This window comes from Artemia sp. Qi Xiang Cuo, chromosome 17, assembly GCF_049724085.1.
Source record: "Artemia sp. Qi Xiang Cuo chromosome 17, ASM4972408v1, whole genome shotgun sequence".
Taxonomy (NCBI): Eukaryota; Metazoa; Arthropoda; class Branchiopoda; order Anostraca; family Artemiidae; genus Artemia; species Artemia sp. Qi Xiang Cuo.
In genome coordinates, this window is record NC_142810.1 from 53,931,428 (window position 1) to 53,959,317 (window position 27,890).

Genomic DNA, 27,890 nt, shown 5'->3' on the forward strand with positions numbered 1-27,890 from the left:
ATATAAAATGCCTTTGGGGCCCCTTTAAGGGATCAAGATGCAATTAGACCCAGAAGCAATTATTAAAAAAGGCATCAAATGACTTTTTTACTTTCATCTTAGCTAAATTATAAGGCCCACTGCGAATTTACCATAATTTTGTCTCCTTATTATTGGGGGGCGACTACCCTCCCCCAAACAACGCCCCTGAACACAAGGGAGGGGAGATAAGGTAAACTGATATACATTTAGGAATGATACAAGTAAACGGCTACTTAGAATGTGTGCAAGTAATTTCCAGAATTGTGCTGTTTCCTCCAGGAAAGAGTAGTCTAACCCCTAGATTTGTTTTTCTAGAACTTCCATTCTAAAATCAAGCACAGTAACTTGCCTATATACTAGCCCCATAATGTAATTAACTATAATCAATTGTAGTCACATCTTAGGCATGTCATTTTTAACTTCAAATGCGCGTTCGTATTTGGCACCATCTATATAATCATTTTCAAAGGTAGTGTTTTCAGTTCTGACTGCATATTAAGAATCTGTTTTCATGACAACTTCAAAATCTTAAATTTTGAAAATGTTTTTTGGTATCACAAATGTCTGAAATTCAACAGCCCGCGAACAGAAACTCATATCTTGGGATACTACATACGTTTTGCCCTCAGCTTATAAATATGAGACTAAAAGTGGAACCTCAGCTGCAGCAACGCACTGGAACTGATGCAAAGACCCTAGTCGTCAAGGAGTATCTTTAATCCAGTACACATATATTTGAACAGCTAACAACTATTCTTGTTTACTAATATACCCAGGCTACCTGTTAAAAGGATCTGTACCAAAAAATGTTTATTCTTCTTACTTTGCGTCCCAATAGGATCTGTCTGTGTTACTTTTTATCAAGAGGATCTAATTTTGAAATTACTTTATTGTGTACATAGTATAATGTGTACATAGTTGTTGGTGTCTCACCAAATTCCAGAAACGGCTTTGTAGTGGTGCTCTAGTGAGGACCAAGGATTTGATTCCTTTCTTGGATCATCATTGGGGACATCGGCTGGTCCGTCTACAGCAGAGAGGATGGTAGATTATTAGTCAGATTTGGAAGTAAATCTTTGTCTCATGCTTTGGAGACCTTACCTGAGTCTTTACCACTTAAGGATATTTTTAACTTCTAATACTGTGTTTGTTGCGTCTTTTTAGTAAAGGAATCAGTAAAGAGCTAGTTTTTCAGAAATCAAAAAACACAGAAAAATATCACGAGCCAGTTTATTTGGGACAGTTTGTCAAAATTAGGTTTTGCCTATGCTTAGAAGCAAAAATTCTTGTTCGTTTGAAGTTTCAACTTAAAAAAAAACTTTTTTAAAAATTAATTTTTTTAAAGACAAGCGGCAAATCATGTATTGAAATATATCAGAGGTTGTGAATTTAGTAGATAAAATTAAATTTTAGTTTCTGATCTTAATTTGAATTCATTTTTGGAAAATGTCCTTTCGAACGAACTTGCATTCACTTTTTAATTGGTAAAGCTTATAATTTAACTGCAAAACTAGTTTAAAACGTTTTCATCATTAGACTAAACCGTTGAATTTTAATTTAAATTTTGAACTAGATTTGAAGATTCAGCCAAATTGTCCGATCAGCCACCGTTTTGTGCTATAATATTGAGACAACTTAGAAAGAGGACTTTCATCTAAATGCAGTAAAAAGTCTTCAAATAAAAAGAAACAACCAATGCACCAATTGTCTTCAAAATTGTTGCGTCATCAACATCCCATTTTGCCTGTTCAAGACCTTGTAAGTTTGAGCAAATCACTGAAACAGAGCCAGTTTTGTGGCTCTGACTGCTTCCTGCATGTAAGATTTTTTTCTTATAATAAAACTTTTTTTTTAGTAATTAAGACTTAGAGTCGGGAGTCAACACTAAGTTCACCGCAGCTTGAAATTATGCTACATTTGCACTTCAAGGTTTAATTTTAAAATATCTGTACAAAATAGACATAAATACAGGGTAAACACCGGAGACACAAGATCGAATGACAAAAACTCGGTACATTAATCGGAATAAACCTATTTGACAAAAAAAAAATAAATAAGAGTTATTCCATGACTCATCAATAGACGGGCACCCACCCCACAAACCCACCGACACCGGGCAAAGATCCACCGAAAATACCAATAAAAAAAACAAAAAAAAAACAACGGGCGAATAAGGGTGACCGATGACTGGCAACTCACAGGGCAAAACACCCAACAAAACAAAATTATCAAATGTACCCGGATTTTCAATATATTATTAATTCTTAAAATTATTTATAAGGATAGAATGAAGTTGCTTTTTTATATTTGGAAGAGATTTGCTGCAATCAATTAATGGTAGATAAATACACCCTGAACCCGTGATTGAAAATAATGGCGAGAACCGTGATCTCTCTGTGCTTCATTTTAGGTGCTGAATGTTCCATTTATGTTGGGTTTCATAAGAATGGGCATGCTGCACAGGGAAAAAATTATTTGAACGAAAGTACGTAGGTAGTTCCGACCGGTCATATTTTACCTTAAATAAAAAAGAATTGAGGGTGAATATCTGTGAAACAGGCAATATATTAGTTACAAGATATAGAGTTTCAGTTTTACTCTTATTAGGATACGAAGACGGTGATGGTAAATAATTCTTTAAAATTAGAAGAGCCCGGTTTTGAAGAATTTGTATCGGTTTCACATGACATCTGAATGTTGCCAAATATATCAGAGGACAATACGTAAGATTGGAATGAACCAACGCAAAATAAATTAAACGTAGGATTTCATATGAAAAAAAATGCTGAAACCTTCGCATTATACCAACCCCCAGAGCAACTTTAACCCGTAATCTATTACAATGTTCTGTATATGACAGATTTTCATCAATAATAATACCCAGATACCGGAACGAAGTTACCCTTTGAATTTGAATATTTGTAGCATGATCAAATATTGTTGGAATTCCTTGTACATTCTGCCCAATTCCACTATAAATGATAAATTTGGTTTTTGATGCATTTAGTGACAAACGATTAGCTTTTAGCCATACAAGAAGTTGTGAAAATGCGATTTGCAGCTTCTCATTGAGATCCTCTTCCGAATATCTAGTAAGTGATGATCCGGTATCATCAGCGAAAAGAACATTCAGACCAAGGTTTTCTGTCGCTGATGGAAGGTCATTTATATATATTATAAAAAGCAGTGGTCCCAGGATTGAATCTTGCGGGACACCAATATATGACAACAGACATGGATCCGAAACTGTGTCGTTGATCATAGTCACTTGGGAGCGACGACTTAGGTAAGATGCGATAAAATCGTGCGCTGGTCCTCGTATCCCACCGTGGTTTAATTTATACAACAATATTTCATGGCTTAACGAATCGAAGGTCTTCTCAAGGTCCAAAAATATACTCGCCGGGATCCATTTTTTGTCCAGACACTCGTGAATAAATTGCACCATAGTTTAATATAGCATCCTGCGTACTATTCTCTTTTCTAAATCCATATTGAGTTTTTGAAAAATAATCTTTTGAACAGAGAAAATTATACATTCGATTATAAAAACATCGCTCCATTACTTTAGAAAAACCCGAAAGAATAGAAATGGGTCTATAATTTGAGCAATTAGTCCGGTCTCCACTTTTATATAGCGGTAACACCTTCGCTTTTTTAAAAGAATATGGAAAAGTTCCCGATCTAAATGACAGATTTGTTAAATGACATATAACTTTATTAATGCTAAGTAAAATGGCTTTAAGAATATTGGTCGATGATTCATAAATCGCCGGGAACTTTTCATTATTTAAAAGCTTAACAACCCTAGCAAGCTCTTCTTGTGTTACCGGAGTTAAAAACATAGAATTCTCAGAAGGACTTCCTAGGTACTTAGGATAATTACATTGTCCATGGGACATATTATGTTGGAGCTTATTAGCTATTGACAGCCCGATTGACACGAAATGAAAATTTATGTAATTTGCCATTTCTAGTTCCCTTTCAATTGTATTACCATGGGCATCCCGTATTTTTGATGGTGAAGAAGACGTCCCCGATCGATTTAAACATGAGTTGATTAGTTCCCAAGTTCCCAAGTAAATTAGTCACTGATTAAGAATCTAAAGCTTTGTTCAACAGCAAGTCAGATTTGACTAAAGGTTTGTTTTGACTAATTGCACGGGAGTTGAATTGCAAGGACGTTTAGTTCAAGGGGGTTGAAATAAACAGGGATGGAATCGACTGAGGGCTGAATTAACTGGTTTGAGTTTAACAGGTTTGATTCGCATCGCACCGTTTTTACATTATATTCTCCTTGGCCAAAGGAATTACGATTTGTCACCCCCTCAAAATATCTTACCGTTCCATAGAAAATATGTAATATCTCAGCCAAGGCAACAATACTTGATATTTTAAAGCCAATAAAAAATTGCTCGGCTTCAGCGCTCCGTTAGTGCCTCAGAAAATAAATTGTCATAAGCATTAGGGTCAACTTTCCTCGGGGAATTACGACTTCAAGACTTAGTCTGTTCAGAAGAGAAGTTTATTAACTCTCCTATTGGTCCGGTTTTAAGGCAAATAATTTTTCGACGATTAGGGTTCTCTTGATTTTTGGGTTTTTCTAAAAAAAACTTATAATCCCAGTTTTCAGGGGCCCATTCCCCCAATTTACTATTTGGTGTACGAGGGCTAGTTTACCTCGTATGACAAATAAGTTTTAAGGCGTACAAATAAATGATTTGGCCATAATTGAGGGGAACGAATGTTCTATTTACTCTTGGTCACTAATTTTAGTCACCTTAATAAAGAGACTGAGTCAAATTTGAGACTACACCATAAAATAGGCTTATTGCCATTTCTAGGGATTATTCCTGAAATTATTTTTTTTTATACTAGGTTTCCAATTGGCCAGGGACTCAAAGGTGTAAGTCTCAAACAAATTATCAAAAAATTCAACCATATTTCTTGGCTCTCTAATACCCTTTTTCCTCATAACAAACTGTTATTTCCCTTAGCTTAAGCGCCTATCTTCAAATGTTTTAGATTCGCCGGGAAAACTTTCTTTTGAAGCTTTTCAGTTCCACTTTTAATGAGCCTATACAAAAAAAGAACCTGCACCATAAAACGAGTATTTTTGTGCATTAAGATCTCCCTGGCCCATAGTTTTGTTCCATAGTTGAAGCTTTTCAGTTCCACTTTTAATGAGCCTATACCAAAAAAAGACCCTGCACCATAAAACGAGTATGTTTGTGCATTAAGATCTCCCTGGCCCATAGTTTTGTTCCATAGTTGATGCTCTTCAGTTCCACTTTTAATGAGCCTATACAAAAAAAAAACACCCTGCACCATAAAACGAGTATTTTTGTGCATTAAGATCTCCCTGGCCCATAGTTTTGTTCCATAGTTGAAGCTCTTCAGTTCCACTTTTAATGAGCCTATACAAAAAAAAGACCCTGCACCATAAAACGAGTATTTTTGTGCATTAAGATCTCCCTGGCCCATAGTTTTGTTCCATAGTTGAAGCTCTTCAGTTCCACTTTTAATGAGCCTATACAAAAAAAAGACCCTGCACCAAAAAACGAGTATTTTTGTGCATTAAGATCTACCTGGCCCATAGTTTTGTTCCATAGTTGAAGCTTTTCAGTTCCACTTTTAATGAGCCTATACCAAAAAAAGACCCTGCACCAAAAAACGAGTATTTTTGTGCATTAAGATCTACCTGGCCCATAGTTTTGTTCCATAGTTGAAGCTTTTCAGTTCCACTTTTAATGAGCCTATACAAAAAAAGACCCTGCACCATAAAAAGAGTATTTTTGTGCATTAAGATCTCCCTGGCCCTAGGACTTCATAGTTTTGTCTTAAAATTTATAAAACCTTACCAAAACCGTTAAAAACAGAAGACAGGTTCGCTGTGAAGATGCACGGACTCAATAAGAATTAAACAACTAAATTTAACGATGTTTTATATCTTTTCGATCAAATATTTTTCCATCACAAACTTAACATTAAAAAGCAGGCAGTCATATAAAAAAAAACATAAAAGCAACACTGAAAATAAATAAAATAAGTTTCACAAAGGCAACTTATTGAAACAAGACTGTAAGGAAAAACAACATCTGAGACCTGAATAAAAGTAAAGCAGAAAAAGTTGAAATGAAGATAGATAACAGAAAATAGTTTGTAGACCTCGTCCAGTCTTGGACATTGCATTAGATTAAACTCCAAATGCCGTATGTTCAAATGGGAGATTTTAAAGGAAAAGACACTTCAAATGTGTAATTTCTTGCCTTATTTTTCATATGCTAAACCAAAAAAATTTCAAGATAAATAGCACTAATCTTACTAAAATTCTTAAGTGTGAGTTAAACGATGCCGAGATAGGTCAGATTTTTTAGCGAATATTTTCTCATATTCCAGTATGAATTTCTGTTATGACGGGACAATATGGAACTTGAATTAAAAGAATTCTTACATTAATAACACTTGAAAGGTTTTTCTCCGATATGAGTTCTTTGATGACGAGCTAAACTAGAAGTGAAAGTAAAACATTTCTTGCATGTATTACATTTGAAAGGTTTCTCTCCAGTATGTATTCTTTCATGACAATATAAACTAGAATTATAAGTAAAACATTTCTTGCATATTTCACATTCAAAAGGTTTTTCTCCAGTATGAATTCTTTCATGATTAGATAGGGCCGATTTTTGACCAAAAGTTTTATCGCATATGTCGCATTTGAAAGGTTTCTCTCCAGTATGACTTATTTGATGACGATAAAGGTGGGATACTTGGGTGAATGTTTTCCCACAAATGTCACAATTAAAAGGTTTTTCTCCAGTATGAGTTCTTCGATGATCAGATAGGCTCGATTTTTGAGAGAATGTTTTCTCACACATGTCACATTTAAAAGATTTTTCTCCATTATGAGCTCTTTGATGACGAATTAAATTGGAATTTGTAGAAAAAAATTTCCGGCACACATCACATTTGAAAGGTTTTTTTACAGTGTGGGTTCTTGGATTATCTGAAAGGGGGAAAACATAATTAATATAAAGTTCACTCAAAACAAATTACTTTTTATTGGACACTAAATTCAGCTTTTACCACTTTTAACCTTAATTAGTCACTAACCTTAATTGAGCCAATTTGAGGCATTATTCTTGTGATTCAACAAATCCTTTATTTTTTTTTGCTAAATAAAGAGCTAAACAATTTTTTTTCAAATTAATTAAAAAAAACTTTCCGAAAAATAAGTTTTTCAAAGAAAAATAAAGGCAATTTTTAACTTAAGCTCAACTATTAAACCACCTCTTAAAATTCAAACTCAAAACGACCAGAAATTAAATAAAAATCATAGCAGAAACATAAAAATAGTAATAATATAAATGAATAAATAGATCTTAAAGCGAGTTATGTTTAGATTGAATATGAAACATAAGCTTAAAACGAAAAAGAATATTTTGCTATTGAAGCATAAATGAAGCTTAAAACGAAAAGAAATTAAATATACAATGCAAACAAACATACAATAGATATTAATGTAAATGAATAAATAAATCTTGAAACGAGTGAAACTTAAATTGAATATGCAAATCAAGCTTAAAACGAACAAAAGTTAATACAAACAAGAGTTTGGGTATCGCTTCCTTCTCTCACTGTAAAAGCCTAAAACTTACTGCGTTACTGGCACTTTACTGAAAACTTTATACGCCTTGACCAGTCTTGGAAAGTATAAACAACATCAAATAGAATATTTGATGTATAATGATATTAATTGTTGAAAGAGCCATTAGTTCAAGAATTCATTTCACTGTAATTTTATTTTTATTTTCAACGCTGTAAGAAATAGAAAAGAAAATATTTGTAATATAATTCTTTTCAAACAGTTCGTGGTAACGAACTCTAAGGAGCGACTCGGCTCAATGGTAACCGAAACTCTAAGAAACAGAATTTTGGTACCAATAGATACATCAAAAGAATAATATTTTAATTCTGATTTCAAATATATAAGTTTCATCAAGTTTAATCGTACCCATCAAAAGTTACGCACCTGAGAAAATTTGGTTGATTTTCGAAAAAAGGGGGAAAGACCCCCTAAAAATTATAGAACCTTAATGAAATTCAAACCATGATATTCAGCGTATCAGAGAACCCTACTGTAGAGGTTTCAAGCTCCTATCTACAAAAATGTGGAATTTTGCATTTTTTGCCTGAAGAAAGATCACGAGTGCGTGTTTATTTGTTTTTTTTCCCCAGGGGTAATCGTATTGACCCAGTGGTCCTAAAATATCGTAAGAGGGCTCATTGGAACGGAAATTAGAAGTTCTAGTGCCCTTTTTAAGTGACCAAAAAATGGAGGGCAACTAGGCCCCCTCCCACGCTCATTTTTTCTCAAAGTCACCCAATTAAATTTTGAGACAGCCATTTTGTTCAGCATAGTCAAAAATCTAATAGATATGTCTTTTAGGATGACTTAATCCCCCACAGTTCCCAGGGGAAGGGCTGCAAGTTATGAACTTCGCCCATTGCTTACATATTGTATTGGTTACTGGGAAGTATACAGATATTTTCAGAAAGAATTTTTTCTGGCGGGGGTGGGGGCTGGAGGTGGGGATTACTCGGGAGAATCTTTCGGTGGAGGATGTTTCTTTGGGGTAAGGGACATTACTATGAAGGGGGCGCCGGATTTCCATGAATTATTTAAAAATGATCAGAAATTAAATTAAAAAAACAAGTTTTTTCAACTGAAAGAAAGAAGCAACAATAGAACTTAAAACGAACAGAAATTATTACGTATATAAGGGGGTTCTCCCCCAAGTCAATTCCTCGCTCTTTACGCCACAGTTTTTTTAGTGCTTTCAAAAGAGCTATCTATCCTAATTAAACGGTCTTTGTGATTCAGGGATTTGTGAATAATTTTTTTTTTAACTTTTAGCGTAAAGAGCGTGGTATTGAATAAGGGGAGAACCCCCTCATATACGTAATAACATAACGTAATAAAAAAAAACAAGCAATACGGCTCAATAGTAATTGAAACTTTTAAAAACGGAATTTTGATGTCAATAAATGTATCAAAAGAATGGACTTATAATGTTGATTCTAAATATATAAATTTTATTAAGTTTAGTATTAATCATCAAATGCTACGAGCCTGCGAAAATTTACCTGATTTTTTAAAGAGGGGGGAAACCTCCCCTACAAGTGAAAGAATTTTAATGAAAATCACACCGTCAGATTCAGTGTATAAGAAAACCCTATAACATAGGTTTCAAGCTCATATCTGCTAAAATCTGCAACTTTGTATTTTTTGCCAGAAGAAAAATATACGAATATAGAAGTTCGTTACGTAAGTTAATTTGTAAATTACGTCAGAACCAAATTTAGAGACAGTCATTTAGCAAAAGAAAAGTAAAATTTTTATGCAAAGTTTGTTTACTTATTCAATGACAGTGAGCCAAAATAAAAGTTGCTTTAACTAAAAAACGATCAGAAATTAAATAAAAAAAAAACAAGTTTATTAAACTGAAAGTAAGGAGCGACATTTAAACTTAAAACGAACAGAAATTATTCCGTATGTGAAAGGGGCTGTCCCCTCCTCAACGCCTCGCTCTTTACGCTAAAGTTTTAATCTTTATCACAACTTTAATTTTTAAAAAAATAAAAAAATTTATCGTAAATAGCGAGGCGTTGAGGAGGGGACAGCCCCTTTCATATACGGAATAATTTCTGTTCGTTTTAAGTTTTAATATCGCTTCTTACTTTCAGTTTAAAAACTTTTTTTTTTATTTAATTCAGTTAGGCACCAATGACACAGTAGGCCTTTGGTTTCTATTTACAATTAAGGAAGGGGGCACTATCCAAACTCTTGTTTATAGTGAAACTATATTAGTCTTGAGCAACTTAAGAAAGAACTAATAAATTAAACTGAATATTTGATGTATAATGATATTAATTGCTGAAACCTCATCAGTTCAAAATTTTACTACAATTTTAATAATTATTTTCAATAGTAAGTGAAAAAGAAAATATTTGCAATAAAATTGGTTTTCTGTAAAGTACCAATGACGCAGTAGGTCTTAGACTTTTACAGTGAGAGAAGGAGGCAATACCCAAACTCTTGTTTGCATTGATTTTTGTTCTCTTCAAACTTGATTTGCATCTTCAATTTAAGTTTCACTCGTTTCAAGATTCGTTTTAAGAACAGATGAAGTCTCAGCAATTAAAATCATTATACATCAAATATTCAGTTTAATTTATTAGTTCTTTCTAAAGTTCTTCAAGATGAATATAGTTCACTACAAACAAGAGTTTGGATACTGCCCCCTTCCTTAATTGTAAATAAAAACCAAAAGCCTACTGCGTCATTGGCGATTAACTGAAAACGAAAAGTTAACTGAAAAGTTGTTCAAGACGAATAAGTTTCACTACAAACAAGTTTGGATAGTGCCCCCTTCCTTAATTGTAAATAGAAACCAAAAGCCTACTGCGTCATTGGTGCCTCACTAAAAACGAATTATATTAAAAATATATTCTTTTCCAGTTCTTACAGCATTGAAAATAAAAATAAAATTACTGTGAAATACATTTTTGAACTGATGGATCTTTCTACAATTAATATCATTATACTTCAAATATTCAATTTGATGTTGTTTATACTTTCCAAGACTGTTCAAGACGTATATAGTTTTCAGTAAAGCGCCAAAAACGCTGTAAGTTTTAGACTTTTACAGTGAGAGAAGGAGGCGATACCCAAACTTAAATGATATTAAATGCTGAAACCTCATCAGTTCAAAATTTTACTATAATTTTAATGTTTATTTTCAATAGTAAATACAAAACAAATTATAATGAAATTGGTTGTCAGTAAAGCGCCTAGTTTTAAGATTTATTTATTCATTTACATTAAAACCTATTGTATGTTTTTTTGCATTGATTGTTATTTAATGTCTGTTCGTTTTAAGTTTCATTTATACTTCAATAGCAGAATATTCTTTTTCGTTTTAAGCTTGATTTGTGCATATTCAATCAAAACATTACTCGCTTTAAGATCTATTTATTGATTTATATTATTAGTTATTGTATGTTTTTTTGCTATGGTTGTTTATTTAATTCCTGTTCGTTTTTGGGTTTCATTTATTCTTTATAGTAATTTCTGGTCGTTTTGAGTTTGAATTTTGACAGGTATTCGTATCTGCTGAGCTTAAGCTTAAAATGGCCTTTACTTTTCTTTGAAAAACTTATTTTCGGAAAGTTTTTTTTTTTAATTTATTATGATTAAACATGGGAGCCGTATGGCTTTTACTATAGGCAACCCTAGAGCGTTGCATCTTATAAATGCGTAATTTTAAAACCTTAAGCTTGTAATTAAGCTTGTTTAAGATTAAAATTCTTAAGCTCGAGGTTGTACAAGTGTTTACGTAAATATAAGTTTGTCTAAAAAGTGTCGTTACAGTGTGATGTCCAAGAACTGCATTAATTCAGTACTGACTGAGTGACTAATTTATTTGCAAACTAGAAATTAATAAACGTCGCTTATATCAACCATCACGGGAAGACAACATTGCATCTGATAAAAGACGTCTGCAATCCTTTGACTCCCAACCGATTATTTGTTCTATAATGGCAAATATATGGATTAATACAACTGGCTAAAAGGAATAACCTCGTGGCTTGCTCCCTCCATGACGAGCATGGCAACCACATAAAATCAACAGATGGAATATGATCTAGATGGAAAGCGTACTTACAGAATAAACTAAATTCGACCATTCTCCCTGACCCAACTGGGCAATCCAGTTTGCCCGTAATCTCTACCGTATTCACTTACATGCTGAATTAGCAGAGCGGGAAAGTTGAGGGTAGCAAAGGTACTGCCCCGAGGACATAAAATTATGTACATTAATTATCTTGTATGACTATAATGTCAACAAGATAGAAACCTTTCTATTAAAATGTATATTTGAATCCTCCGTTTTAGACGAGCTAAATACATGATGTGCTAGGTTGCTCCCAGTGGCTGCACAAATCAAGTCATCCCTACAGATACATTTTTCAAGCCTTTCGAACCTTCAAAACAATGCACTTGAAAAAAAATTAGCTGCAATACCTTGACTCTCAACAAATAATTCGTTCATTAGAAAAAAACAAATATACCCTTTTAAAGATGATCAATGAGCGATGGGAACATCATTGAACGATCGGAAGGGTAACATGTGGCATAGTCAAATAAAAAAAATACTAAAAAACCCCTTTCTTTCCTGGCAAAGATAATATTCATGGCATTTCAAACAAACTTAATCACAGCTATTCAGATAAGCTGTTCCAAGCTCATCCCAGCTATACGAGACAATTAACCTATAAGTCATGAAATCTTCTATTGTTCATCTTTAACAATACCTTTTGTTCAAAAAAACAATACCCTTTTAACACGATTGGTTTAATTAAGGATTTCGTGGAGCCCGTGATCAATCAAAGAACTCGTGAACTCCTTTCAGTGCCGACAAAGATAACTTGAATCTTTGAGTTGGCGCTTAGCAAATTATTAATGAAACAAAAGTAATACCTAGTTGTCTTCCATTGGAATTTTATTAAATGAGTAATGAAGAAAGAACATTGAATGCAATTTTGTAGAATATTTGAATCACGAAACCTTCCATTGTTCATTTTAAACAAAAACCATTGTTCAAGGAGATAATACTCTATTAACACGATTTAGCTTGATTAAGGAACTCTCAGAAGTCGTGTCTAATTTAAAAATCTGTGACTCCTTTCAGTGCCAACAAAGATAACTTGAATCTTTGAGTGCAAACAATTAATAAAACAAAAGTAATACATAGTTGTCAGAAAGCGTCATATTTTTTTATAGTTGAAGAAAGAATGCGTGACTCCTTTCAATTCTGACAAAGATCACTTGAATCTGTGTATCACTTAACAAACTGTTAATGAAACTAAAGTAATACATAGTTGTCAGGAAGCCAAATAACTACAGCAGAGGTTAGGCAATACCCCAAGAGAAGAAATGTAAGGCGGTATCCAAGAGTAATCTAGTTCAATTATAACACAAGCCTTAGGAAAAATCTGAGCATATATCTTAGCAGAATTAGCGTTTTGAATTAGTCTTAATCAGAGTCTTGATATAGCTGCCATTCATAATAGACTCCTGTTTTGTGTTAGTGACTAAATTCAGACTATGAACTGGTAATTAGGCTTGTACGAGTTGTTGTTTAGCACACAGTTACAGAGGCCTAAGTGATATTATATCCATATTCAATAGACTTGTTGCGTATTAATTTTGACTGTCCATCCTTGAATAGCGATCTTGTTCAAATCTAAGTGCATTCCTCTTTTACCTATGTAAGGACTTAATAAATCTATTGTATTCTTATTCGAGTTGTATATGCTAGTATGTCTCAGATTAGTCTCGTGTCTCCAATTCACTCCCATAAGGTATCTGATCTCGACCTGACGTACAGACTTTAAAATAGCCTAGTAATTGACGCCTTTGGACTTTGCGGCTACGGCATTGTGGTAATGCTTCTTAAACGGCAGAGTCGAAAGATGATATTTAAAGAATAAGATAACATCGCGACTCCCGATAATTATGATAGATGTTCCCCGGAACAACAATTGAAAGTTAACCCTCCCAAGAGTAAACTATAAAGTGGCACGACCTGTGACAAATTATAAGTTCATTATCTGAAATCCCCTCGGATGAGGTGGCGCGGCAAAGTTTAAACACGGAGGAAAGCACGAGGACTAGTCATTCAAAATTGTTTATAAAAGTATGTAAAACAAATTTTACTGAGAAAAACTATCATATAATTTATACCGAAAGCTTTAATATACACTTGATAAAGCAAGCAAAAACTAATAACAAGACAAAGCTTTCAGTATATTAAGTGTTACATTTTTTAATGTAGCGCCCTTAAGCTAATTCCAAATAGGGTAATCCACTTAGAATATCTCGCGTAAAAGGAGATAAGTAGTCATCCCAAGTAGGCAACCTCTAACGAAATTGGCGTATAGAAATTTTTTCTATGTTTAGGTTACATACCCAGTAAAACTTATTTTTTAAAAATGAACAAAATGTCTGTGGATCAAAAAGAACAACTACAACCGCAGAAAGTAATTGCTACATCAGTTCAAATTGCAAAATCTCTCCCATAGTACGATGGTGAAAATGACATTGTCCAATTTCATATACAAATAGCCCAATTTTTAGAAACAATTAAAACGGAACTAGAAACACTGGTAGGCATGCTACTCTTAAGACTGAAGTCTTAAGACCCTTAAGACGTTGACATTCCTGAAACAATCAAGAGCTCGGTAGGTTCAGACAATAACCTACCCATAAGCTAATAGAACAATTACTAAAGGTATACCAAGAAATATTTATTCAAACAAGCTCAACGAATAAGCCAAAGTATGAAAATATATCTTTTGACCAAACCCAAAATGTAAGAGAATACTTACACAAGATAAGAGTATCAACAAGGCCAAATTTGGTTCTGGTGTGAGAAAGCTTTATTTATCTAATTTCTGTAATTAACAAAACCCCTAAATTGTATAATCTCAGGTAACAAAGAAATGATTCTTAGTTAATAGAGTACACCCCACTGGGCCTCATAAATTAACTTTCCTTTCTGTCACAATAATTTATGTCACCGTAAAATCGAAGCAACTACCTTTATTTCAAGTTTAGATTCATTCACCATCCAAAAAAACATCACTTGTAAACCAATATTATTATGTACAAAAAGGTAGAATTACGCCATAGCATGTTTAGTGAAACGTCTAAAGAAAAAACTAATTTACTATTTTAAGAGAATGGCTATGATTGATAAAATATTAAAGAAGGGGCGACACAAAAAGGTATTCCCTAGCGAATGACAGTTAAAATTGAAAAGCAAGACTAACCAGATAAAACAGAGACTTTAACAAAAATTAAGGGTAGTCTGAGCTTCTGGGATAAGGAACTGAGTAAGTGTATTTCTCTTTATGTAAGATAAAATGCTACCACTAGTCTGTCTAAATTTTCTTTGCATTCAATACTTAGATCAAGTGGTAAACCTCTGCAACATTTCTGTTGCTTGGTCCAACCCAAAGGATCCTATTTGAATTAAGTTAACAATTAAATCGTTTGAACCCCTTTGGCCCCAAACTAGTTATGGAGATAAATCCCATTGGAGAGTTGCCAATTGTTTTATAAAGGGTTTGAGCCTTACTGATAGTTTGAGGTAACCCTGACATCTTCTGTGAAATGTGAAAATTGATTAGATTACAAAAAAAGGGCGGAGAGTACCTGCGTAAATAACTTAAGATTCTTGTTAGAATTTTCATTCTATTTTGGTGATTGGTTTTATAGTCCCGTCTGTATATTTCACTCAGTTAAGGCTCCGTCTGTCTAAATAAAGAACAATATTATTAAAGAATAAAATAATTTAAGATTAATTAAAGATAGGAACACAATGAGGTTTTTCCCAGAAACATAAACTTTGTGGAATAAGCTTTGAATAGCCTAAGGTTTAGGTGGGAAACCCTAAAACAAGGAATAAAAAAAGCTATAAACGCTTTTGTGCCTCCTCTTTTTTCCAACCTAGTGTCTCTTGGAACTTAAGCTTAGTATTTATAAAATATCTCACACCCAGAAATTGGAATTCTCTAGACCCCAGTTTTGCGTAACCCCTACTTCGATCCTTCCAACGTTATACGGCAGATCGAACCAAGAGCGGAAAACCCTATATTTTATTCCCCCGTTACTGATCTTGTTCTTTTCCAGCTGTAAATACAAATGGTGGCCTTGATGTAATACAGATAGACTAAGGAGAGGGGGATAATATCAGACACTCAGAGAGTGTAAGATCATTTCAAGTCGACGGAGTTTCAATCCAAGAACCTTTCCTAATAAAGTTTAAGATTTTCTTGAGATCCAAAGAACACTAATTCCTTCTACAAGAAATAATTGTAAGATACGTTGTTTTGGAGTTACTGAGAAAGTTGTAAACAATTATTTAACTATTTCGAGTTTGTCCACCTTTCAAACCTCTTTGATTTATCTTCTCGAAGTACCTTAACGAATCAAATAGAACTCGTAACTTTGTTGCTTCCATTCCAAACCAAATTAACAGAGTTTACCTAATTGGATAGTTTAGACCTAAAGACTCTAGAACAATAGACTCAAGCCTTAACTAGTTAGCTAAGTGCAATTTATTCTGTTAGAATTTTCTGTAGCTCTAAAACTAAGATAATCCCTTTTTTCCGTGAATCTGATGTGGAAAATAGAAGTACAACACACCCACGCAATAAAAGATCATTCAAATTTGAAGAGAGCTATTGGAAGGACTTTAATTATAATTACAGCATTTTCTTTTCTTGTATTAAATTTGTCAATAATGTTTAGTTATCACTGAATTTTGAGTACCAATTCGAACTAAATCGCCTCAGTTTATCACGCTACCAATTGACTGATTGTTACATTGAGATCTCTGGAAAGAAAGATTTATAATTAGAATTTAAAACATTCAGAAGAAACGTTTAGAAGGACATGTTACCCAGAGCCTGCTTAGAGAAACAATCAGACTAAATTACTAGTCCTAAAAGTAGGGCAATCTTACACTGGCTCTGGGGTTCTATATGAAAAAACTATCCTACAAACCTTTAAGCAAGGGCTCAACCCGAATCTGTATCAATTGCTAATAGCAAAAAAAAAAAATCGAAACACGGGAACAAGCCATTCATGAAATAGAACGTGCGGTGGAAATTGATAACATTGTGTTACAACACAAAAGATGTTCAATAAATAATTTTTAGGAACCAACCCCACGATCATCAAGAGAAGCGTCCCCAAGATTTTTTTTTTCGAGAGATAAATCCCTAAGACCAAACCAAAATAGATCTCATGCATCAGCAAGACAGAGAACGGTGCACTTCGTGCATACCGATCGGATAAATTATGAAAACAAATATGCCTATAAGGTGTTACGCATGTAACCGGCTCCGCCATATCGAAAGAAAATGCCGTTTACAAAAAAAATACGACACAAACCCCCCCAAATTATAGCAACAGTTTGTCCAGGAGTATAAACAATAATGGCAACGACATGAGAAGTTAGAGGATTACCCCATAACTCCTACCAAACCTCTTGTATACCAAACCCCGCTCTCTAGAACAAACAAGCAACGCGAACCGTCAGAACAAGAAACTCCACCTCGCACATCAATAATGTAACAATCATGGCAGTTCAATGTCAATCAGCTAACCATGGGAGTGTCCACAGTGCCCCTTTCGCAAGTACCCATCGATCAAATTAACCCAAAAGGAAATGGATCAAGCCAAGAAAAAGAATTGAGAGGGCTTTTGGCGGCAAAACTTTTTATAGGTCCCAGCCAATAATGGTACCATCTTTAAATGATCCTAATAAAATGTTACCTATATTCAATTGTTTTAGTGTCGCGAATATTTATTTTAATGCACTTATGGATTCCGGTGCAACGGTAAATATAATAAACTGAAATGTGTTCAATAAACTAACGGCATCTATTAAACGATACCAGAATCATTCCATTCCCAATTTAACAATGAATCAAGGGGCATAATTTAGAGGTAAAAGGCTCCATTCGCCTAGATGTGAGAATACATAATAGACATTTTCCAACTAACTTCATAATAAGCAAAAAATTTCCCCCGTGAGACAATAATCGGGGTCAATTTTTGTAAAATCCAATAAGGTGCCATTGGTTACAGCCAACGATAGATTCATCTATCCAACCGATCTTTATTCCCCATAGGGCGGAGAATCAGGACGCAACAGTGAATAGAGTACATACTTTTATACCTCATTCCTCGTCTTGCAGGAGATTAAACGACAAGTTGATTGAATCCATAAAATCCAAAATAGGGGAAATGCAACAATATAGACATAAAGAAATTTAGAAAATATTTGAATTATGGATGGAGGTGATAAATCTTAACGCCATTCACTTGCGACCGAAGCTATTTGCAGAGGACTTACCGCAACAAAGCGTCTGTCTAAATTCAACTGAAGACAAAAGGGAGGAGAAATGTTAAGGATTTGCCGCGCGCAAAACAAAAAATCTCCAACGATAATGCAAAGAATCCAAATTTTGCAAATGATCAAACCGTTGAACGAATAATCTGAACTACATTTGCGTCTTCGTTGGAAGGAATTTCTGAGCTTCTATTATGCGAAAAACAGATCGTATACTATTAAAAAGGAGAGGGTTTTATTTGGGTAGCAAAAACACACGAAAATGACACAATTACTATAAAAGGGAACATGTCTCGTTGATATACAAAAGATATCCAAACGCGAATTAAATCATTGGAAATATTCAAAAATAAATTTAGTTAATATTATTAATGCTCCAAATGAAAGATATCCCCTAACCAGAACTAAATTTTTGGAAAAATTTTAACCTGAATTACAACAATGATGCAACAATGATACAAAAAGTGTGTGAAATGTTGTGGAAATTGAAGGATGTATTTTCTATCTCTGAAGAAGATATTGGTTTAATAACATTCTACGAACATTCTATCCACACTACAGGACTACCTATCGCGAAACAACCTTATCGTATACCTTACAAGCACAAAAAGTGGTTAATTAAAAAAATCCTTGAATTGGAATGGAATAATATTATACGCCCTAACATCAGCCCCTACTCTGCCCCTGTGATCTTAGTTCCTAAGAAAAATAATGATCTTAAAGTCGTTGTGGATTATAGGGCTTTGAACAAACAAGTGGTTAGTGTTAAATTTCGTCTACCTAGAAAAGTTGAAATCCTTTATTTCTTCTAAAATAAGAATAAAATTTTTACCTCCATGGATCTTACCGCAAGGATATCACGAAGTAAAGATAGCAGATAGTGATGTTCATAAAACTAAATTTTTCACGACGGAATGCGGCTCTTATGAATATTTAAGAGTAACCTTTGGACATACAACAATTTCAATTGCGTTATGTTGGCCCTGTTTACAATTATTACGAGGGCTAAACAAAATCTTTTCATTTCGTGGATGATGTAATACGCGTAAGAGAAAACACGGAAGAACGTTTTGGCATTTTAGCCAATATTTTTGAAAAATTCAGCGAAGGCAATTTGAAATGCCGGCCTGAGAAAGTAAACCTATTTCAACCAAAAATTAAATTCTTGGGAGCAGTAATGACCCAAGGTCAAATATCCACAGACCCCGAGAAAATAAAATGTGTTGAAAATCTTAAGCCCCCACGGACCATAAAAACAATTACGAGGAATCCTTTGTCTGACAGGTTATTTCTAAAAATGTATATTTAATTATGCTCAAATTGCAAAACCCCTGATAGAGTAAATTACATGTTTTGGGGCAAAACCCCAAAACATCACCTCGTCCCAGGAAGCCCAAACCTCCTTGGATAGTCATAAGAAGGCACTCACCTCTGAACCGATACTTTCGTTGCCTGATTTGGAGAACGGACAATTTGTAGTCACAAGAGACGCATCATCTAAGGGAATAAGGTCAATCAATTCCCAAATAATAAACGGTAGAGAGAAAATTTTATGTTACTTAAGTCAAACCTAAACAAAGGGTGGGAGTAGTTACTTTGCCACCCAATTATAATTACTATCCGTAATCCACCATTTGAATAAATTTAAGCACTATTTAGTTGGCCGAAAATTCAAACGATATTCAGTCAATAAAAGCTTGCAACATCTACACACATTTAACAACATTGGATCATTCCCGGAAAAAAGACAAAAAGTATTCTTCTGACAAACCGTTCTTCAATCATAGCCTTAAAAAATAATTCTGAAAAAAATTAAATGCCTTAAAGAAGCACAAATTCTAGAGGGAAAGAAATCAAGGAAAAATTTAAAGAAGCAACTTCCTAAGGCTGCAAAAAATTTCTACAAAAACAAAAAAATCACTTATACACTACTAATACAAAAAAATAGTATGAGGAAATAAAACTGATTTGTGGAAAAGAACCTAAAAAGCAAAACTTTAACTTGAACGAGCCTCCTATAAAAACCACGACCGACCTAATCCGACATCTTGGTTCGATTTCCCAACGTTTCCTACCCTTGAATCCGGAAAGAATTTCCTCCCAAACCACTTAAGATAATTTACCAATAATTATAAAATCCGAAATTACAAATAAAATCCTAATATTAAAAAGAACCAGTATCTGCCCCCTAGATATTCCGATTGTGCTCGTAAAAGCTTTCGCCGATAAAAACTTCGAGCAAATGATAGATATTTTAAACAAGATTAAAAAAACAGGCGAATTAATGACTCTTTGAAAACAAGGTTACGTAACTCCTGTTCCTTAAATAGGTGTCGTTGTCGATTTTGACAAAGTTAGACCAATAACATTAACACCACTTTTTTCAAAGCAAATCAATTTTATCTGACAGGTTCAAGGTTGAAATTCGATAATTTGGAAACGTCCCAAAACTATCAACGTCCCATTGTCTAGTATGTAAATAATTTCTGAGACCACAGTGGCTAATCATGATAAACAAAAATCGCGAAGAAAGGAAGAAAACGAGGACAATTAACAGCCAGTGAAAAAATTTAAAAATTATGCAAATATTTCGGTCAAGGCCTCCGCTTGATCGTCCTCAGTGCAGAATAAAACTAATAAAACATAAAAAAAAAACCTTAAAATAAAAACACCAAACTAAAACTGGACGACCCTTTCCTAGTAACAGTGAAAGGGTAACTGAATAAAAAACACAAGTCTAAATGGCATTTCAGAATTTCATTTTGCGTAAAGCACTGTTAAAGGCTGATCACTTTCCAGTTTGACTGTTATCGGAGACTCTATTCGATTGCACAATATAACTTTGTGGATGTATGTAAAAACGATCAGAATTAATAATTTTGTCATAAATGGGACTTAGAAAAAATTCTCCAGTGTCTCTATTGAGAGCTAACTTTTGGTGAATGTGCTTTTTTATTTCAACTGCCTCCCTGAAAACTTGCGTGAGACCTTTAACGGGGGCAACGATAGAGGCCTTGTCAAACAAAATGAAATGGTGTGGATTCTCGTACACATGTTGCGCCAAGGCGGAATCAAAAACCTCAAGCCTTTGGCGTAACCTCATTGCCTTGTCGATTCAGGACTTGTGCTCAGATAACCTCTCCCCCAATTGCTGTTGGGTTCTACCAACATAATAACAGCCACAAGAACAAGGAATTCTATAAACACCACTACCAAATTTAAAAACGATGTAAGTCGTGGCGGAAAGTATTCTGAGCTATTCTAGATATCTGCTGAAAATCCGTCGGTGAAAGGTTTCACTGTAGAAAATGTCGAGTTTTTGAAATTGTATTACTTAGGAAAAAACGTCGTTTTTTTTTTGGTGTTTTAAAATGTGAACCAAAGACTGAAAACCAACCCTATCCCTAAATTGCCTTTCGGATTGTGTACCTAGGTTTAGGCGGAAACGAAGAGAATTCGGAAGAATTCTCTATACTCTACAACACTGTAAAATTTTTTTTTGATTAATAAGGTTGGCGTATTTTTTAGACAAATCAAAATAATTAAGAACAGACTTGGTCAAAAGCTCCCCGTAAGCTAGTCGTAAATAATTTCTGAGACCACACTGGCTCATCATGATAAACAAAAAATCGCGAAGAAAGGAAGAAAACGAGGACAATTAACAGCCAGTGAAAAAATGGAAAAATTATGCAAATATTTCGGTCAAGACCTCCGCTTGACCGTCCTCAGTGTAGAATAAAACTAATAAAAATATAAAAACCAAACCTTAAAATAAAAACACCACACTAAAATTGGACGACCCTTTCCTAGTAACGGTGAAAGGGTAACTGAATAAAAAACACAAGTCTAAATGGCATTTCAGAATTTCATTTTGCGTAAAGCACTTTTAAAGGCTGATCGCTTTCCAGTTTGATTGTTATCGGAGACTCTATTCGAATGCACACTATAACTTTGTGGATGTATGTAAAAACGATCAGAATTAATAATTTTGTCATAAATGGGACTTAGAAAAATTTCTCCAGTGTCTCTATTGAGAGCTACCTTTTGGTGAATGTGCTTCTTTATTTCAACTGCCTCCCTGAAAACTTGCGTGAGACCTTTAACGGGGGCAACGACAGAGGCCTCGTCAAACAAAATGAAATGGTATGGATTCTCGTACACATGTTGCGCCAAGGCGGAATCAAAAACCTCAGGCCTTTGGCGTAACCTCATTGCCTTGTCGATTTAGGACTTGTGCTCAGATAACCTCTCCCTCAATTGCTGTTGGGTTCTACCAACATAAAAACAGCCACAAGAACAAGTAATTCTATAACCTCCACTACCCATAATGTGTCTGGTTTTATCTTTGACGTTGTTAAAAAAGTTATGTGTAATATTTGAATTTTTAAAGGCGACGCTAAGTTTATGTTTTTTAAGGATTCTTTTCAATTTGTCGCTCAATTTTGGAATGTAGGGTAGAACAGTGAAAAGTTTCTTATCATCCACCAATGGGACGGTATCTGTTGGGGCTTGTGGACCTGATGCACTCCCCTCTACCTTTTTTTCGTCTTCTGTCTAAAATGGTCTCAAGTAATTTTATTGGGTAGCCATTGCAAAATAAATTGTCATTAATATATTTCAATTCTGAGTCTTTGTGTGGCTCTGAGCATATTCTTATTACTCAGAAAACCAAAGAAATAACGACTCCTCTTTTTATGCAGGGAGAGTGGTTGGAGGAAAAATGCAAATACCTATCGTTATGCGTAGGCTTTCTATAAATAGAAAATTCAAGGCCAGGAGACTTTTTGAAAATTAAAACATCTAGGAAAGGAAGTTTGTGGTTATGTTCTAGTTCTAAAGTGAACTGAAGGTCAGAGTCCAAAATGTTTAGATGAGTTAGGAAGGAGTTAAATGACTCTCCTCTATGCTCCCACAGAGAAATAACATCATCCACAAACCTACCCCAGAAACGGTGTTTCATCAGAAAATTTTCCAGAGCAGAGATTTCTATGAATTCAATATAAGAAGTTGCCGAAAATGGTGAGCGACTTGTACCCTCGGGTAAACCCCTAATTTGGGTGAAAAATTGATTATTATATCGGAAATATGAGGAGGAACTATTGCAAAGACGGATGAGACGCATAATAGTTTCTATATTCAGTGTTTTGTAGTCTATTTGATCAATATTATCTTCTAATTTCCTTTGAAGAGCTAGTTCACATTTTTTAATGTCGCAAGACGTATACATAGAAATTGCATCGAAACTGGCCAAAATTGTATCTTTTTTATTTCAATGTCTTTTAATTTTTCAACAAGGTGAACTGAGTTTCTTATGTATGAAGTTTGCGTTTGCATAAGGGGGCCAAAAAGTTTTGACAACCATTTCCCCAATTTGGCAGTAAGGGAGCTATAAGAAGCCACAATGGGGCGTAGCGGGACTCCATCTTTTTGGATTTTTGGGAGCCTGTAAAATTTAGGAGCTGAACAACCTTTAGGGTAAAATAATTTATGCATTTTTGGAGTAATAAGTCTTTCAGTTTGCAAAATTTCTAGTTCCTTGTGTACTAAACGGGTGAACTTATTGGTGGGGTCTAAATCTGTGGGCTTGTAAGTATGGGTGTCGGATAAAATATCTGTAACTTTTGTATTATATGAAGTTTTATCAAGGATAACAATATTATTTCCTTTATCAGCCCTGGTGATAATGATGTGTGGGTCTTTTTTTAAATTTTTGAGTTTGTGTTTCCTGATTTTTTTACCTTGAGGAATATGGAATGAAATCAAGAATATTCTTAACCACCTCTCCTCAAAGTAAATCTGGATTTTCCACAGCACCACATGAACCAAATATACCCGCCTCCACATTGGAGACTATCTCTGCGAAATTCACTTGTGTTTGAGGTAGGCAAAATTTAGGTCCCTTGGACAAAACATGGGTTTCTTCCGGAGTAAGAATTTTAGAAGATAGGTTCTCAATGGCCGGACCAGGACAAAATCTCGGAAGAAAACATCTGGAATTCTGAAATTTTTCGTCCTCTAATTTTTCAAACTTTTCTGATAAACGAGCCTTAGCCATACAAAAGTCGTGGCAGAAAGTGTTCTGAGCTATTCTAGATATCTGCTGAAAATCTGTCGGTGAAAGGTTTCGCTGTAGAAAATGTCGAGTTTTTGAAATTGTATTTCTTAGGAAAAAATGTCGTTTTTTTTGGTCTTTTAAAATGTGAACCAAAGACTGAAAACCAACCCAATCCCTAAATTGCCTTTCGGATTGTGTACCTTGGTTTAGGCGGAAACAAAGAGAATTCGGAAGAATTCTCTTTACTCTACAACGCTGTAAAAATTCTTGTTGATTAATAAGGTTGGCATGTTTTTTAGACAAATCAAATCATAGAATTCCTTGTTCTTGTGGCTGTTTTTATGTTGGTAGAACCCAACAGCAATTGGGGGAGAGGTTATCTGAGCACAAGTCCTCAATCGACAAGGCAATGAGGTTACGCCAAAGGCCTGAGGTTTTTGATTCCGCCTTGGCGCAACATGTGTACGAGACTCCACAACATTTCATTTTGTTTGACGAGGCCTCTATCGTTGCCCCCGTTAAAGGTCTCACGCAAGTTTTCAGGGAGGCAGTTGAAATAAAAAAGCACATTCACCAAAAGGTAGCTCTCAATAGAGACACTGGAGAAATTTTTCTAAGTCCCATTTATGACAAAATTATTAATTCTGATCGTTTTTACATACATCCACAAAGTTATATTGTGCAATCGAATAGAGTCTCCGATAACAATCAAACTGGAAAGCGATCAGCCTTTAAAAGTGCTTTACGCGAAATTAAATTCTGAAATGCCATTTAGACTTGTGTTTTTTATTCAGTTACCCTTTCACCGTTACTAGGAAAGGGTCGTCCAATTTTAGTTTGGTGTTTTTATTTTAAGGTTTTGTTTTTATATTTTTATCAGTTTTATTCTGCACTGAGGACGGTCAAGCGGAGGTCTTGACGGAAATATTTGCATAATTTTTCAATTTTTTCACTGGCTGTCAATTGTCCTCGTTTTCTTCCTTTCTTCGCGATTTTTTGTTTATCATTGTCTAGTACAGATGTATGACACAATAATGAAAAACCTAGAGATACCAAATTCATGGACTAATAAAAGCTCAGTTGACCAACAAAAAACTTTGGATTATGTCGACCATAATGTTTTAGTTGATAAAATTTCTCATGAATCCCAAATCGACCCCATTTTGGTTCAAACTGTTATAATTTTGAAGCCAACAATCTCAAGTGGTCAAATAAATGAATACTTATTCTAAACCTCTAACAGTCTATAACGGAATACCCCAAGGTGCTATAACTGGACCCATCTTGTTCAGCGTAGTGGTAAATAATTTGGCAGTAAGATATCCCTTTACGATGGAAATTTGTGGATGACGTGACTTCTAGAGGTCAGCGGTAACAATGTAAAAAGTAGTCCACTTGAAATCCTTGAAGATGTTGCAACAGAAGCCCTCAAAAATAAAATGCATGTAAACCCATTGAAATCTGCAATACTAACAATCAATTTTCGAAACACAACCCCTCATTTATATCTATTCTTCCAAGTAAAATTATGACACAAAAAATGAAACTTCTAGGTTACCTTCTGACCTTAAAAGGGGAGCCCATATTTCAACTATAACCAAGCAATCTTTAACAAACTATAACAAATCAATGCAATCAACCATAAACGAAAACATAAATACAAGAAAAATATACTTAAGATTAGAATAGAAGAAAGCACGATTAAGCACGGTCCCTTAGCATGATAACGAATTACCTGATGAATCAAAAGTACTCAGAAGGGAAATAGATAGTTTTTATTACGATTTCGACGAAGAAATTCCTTGTAGGATTATAACCCACGAAACATTTAGACCTCAAACTTCAATAATCCCCATGCTGCCTCAAAACTTAGATATACCTGATTTCGAATTTTTTCGTATGAACACAGGCGGACACTTAGGAATAACCAAAACTTTTCAAAAATTAAAACAATATTTTTTCATTCCGTCGGCTCTGACCAAACTTATGGATTTTATAAACGGATGCGAATCATGCAACCCAAGAAAATATCCCAAAGCTTATCCTAAACCCCCAATGGGAAGAACCCCAGTAGCAGGATCCCCATTTGACAATATCTCCTTTGTTTTACATCGAACAAATGGAGGCCTGCCTGTTTCAAACAGGGGTCATACTTGTGTCCTCTCTGTTACAGACCATTTTTCATGATTTAACTTCGCAAAAACAATTATAAATCACGGCACATACGCCATAAGCAAGGCTTTGGCAAAATTGTTTTTGAATTTTGGGATGCTAAATACAGTAATAAGTGATAACGGAAGCAACTTTACTTCGAAAGTAACTAAAGCATTAATGAGTTTCATTAGCACAGAGAAATTTCTAACTTATCCTTATCAGCCACAAGAAAACGGAAAAATAGAGCACTGGCATGAAATGTATTCAAATATTTTGAGTATCTAAAACGAAGGACAATAGAAATAACTGGGAACAATTCCTACCATATTTAACGAAAGTAATCGATAATACCTATTCAGAGGTAACTAAAGAAAGTCCTTTTTATTTATTATTTTGCCATGATTTCAAAATACCTTACAAAGATATTATTGAATCAAGGCAGCATTACAATAACACGATAGATTGAAAACAGAAATACATCAATAGAATGAATAAACTTACAAAATAGTAAGGCAAGAATTAGAAAAATTCAAAATAAATCAAGAAATAAAAAATATACCAAATGTTAGAAAAGAAATAAATTTCAAAATAGACGATTGCGTTGATCTAAGGAATGAAACAAAATCCGAAGGCAAGAAACTCTCCAATAGATATTCCGGTCCCTATAAAATAATCAAAAAGTGCAATATGATTTTACGTTTAAAATCGCAACTGGGAGATCCTATAAGGCCCATGTCAGTCGAATAAAGATGGCTAAGTTTCCAGAAAGGTGGGTGTCGCAACCCACGACAACCGATACATCAGACACAAAAAAAATCCACCTCGGTCAATGTTAGGAGAATTGAAACCATTCAATTTCAAACAGGGCTAGTTTGAAAATGGTAGAGTCGAAGAAAATTTCAATGAGTTCCCAACGATGACAAATTTATTTGTCCCCAAACGCAGATCCAAAATACCAACCAGAATGCAATTATCAAATAGACCGAAAGATTCGTCCGCAGAAAGCTATGAAGAATTGGATTACACGCTTTCCCCAAAAATACAATTTTTCCCCGACAGAACTTCCACCCCACGTCCCACAAAAAGATTTTATAGACGACATGATTTCAACAACAACCCCAATAAAAAGACCCTTATCATTACAGGATGAATTGAATAAAGCCATTGAGACTCCAAGGAACATGGCCAAGAAGACTCCCCCTATGGACCCTAACAAGAAGTGCTTGCGATAGGCCATTGACATAATAAACTTCCCTGTAGAAACAAGGCTCTGCCTTGAAATCTGCCTTGAAAATCCCGAAGATGCCCATCAAGGACAGTATCACAATATAACCGTTTCTAAAGTAAAGCCCAAGGAATGGTCTTCATGGAGAGAAACTATGATTGAGAAGATGCCTCATCCCCCTGAAGACATGGTATTCAAACAATGGGGGACATCCCAAGAAAACGTTCGAATCTTCTCAAAGTTCTCACAAGTTTCTTAACTCCCCTGAATCTACAGTTCAACAAAAAGAAGGAAAAAATAAGCCTTCTACCTCCAGGGGAGAGAAAATCGATGAAGGCCAAGCAAGTACCACGCCAAAATCAGAAGAGTTCTATTCTAAAGACCCTAAATATGAATTATCGGAAACTAGTTGACCAGATTCTGAACTTAAATCAGACGAAAAGGA

General features: G+C 34.5%; 1 protein-coding gene across 4 annotated transcripts in view; it reads right to left on the reverse strand.

Annotated features, from left to right (window-relative positions):
* Positions 1-5,964: 5,964 nt before the first annotated feature.
* Positions 5,965-27,890, reverse strand: part of LOC148942348 (uncharacterized) — an 81,638-nt gene continuing 59,712 nt past the window's right edge. Inside the window, exons 5-6 of one of the 4 annotated variants that reach the window (XM_089103646.1) lie at positions 19,441-19,508; positions 6,862-7,027 (exon numbers count right to left, since the gene is read on the reverse strand). In XM_089103646.1, the coding sequence (XP_088959772.1) occupies positions 7,004-7,027; positions 19,441-19,508 (92 nt within the window). In that variant the 3' untranslated portion in view covers positions 6,862-7,003. Of the gene's footprint in view, positions 7,028-16,235; positions 16,488-19,440; positions 19,509-27,890 lie in introns of those variants that run through there. The other 3 variants (XM_089103645.1, XM_089103643.1, XM_089103647.1) reach the window with 3 other exon arrangements.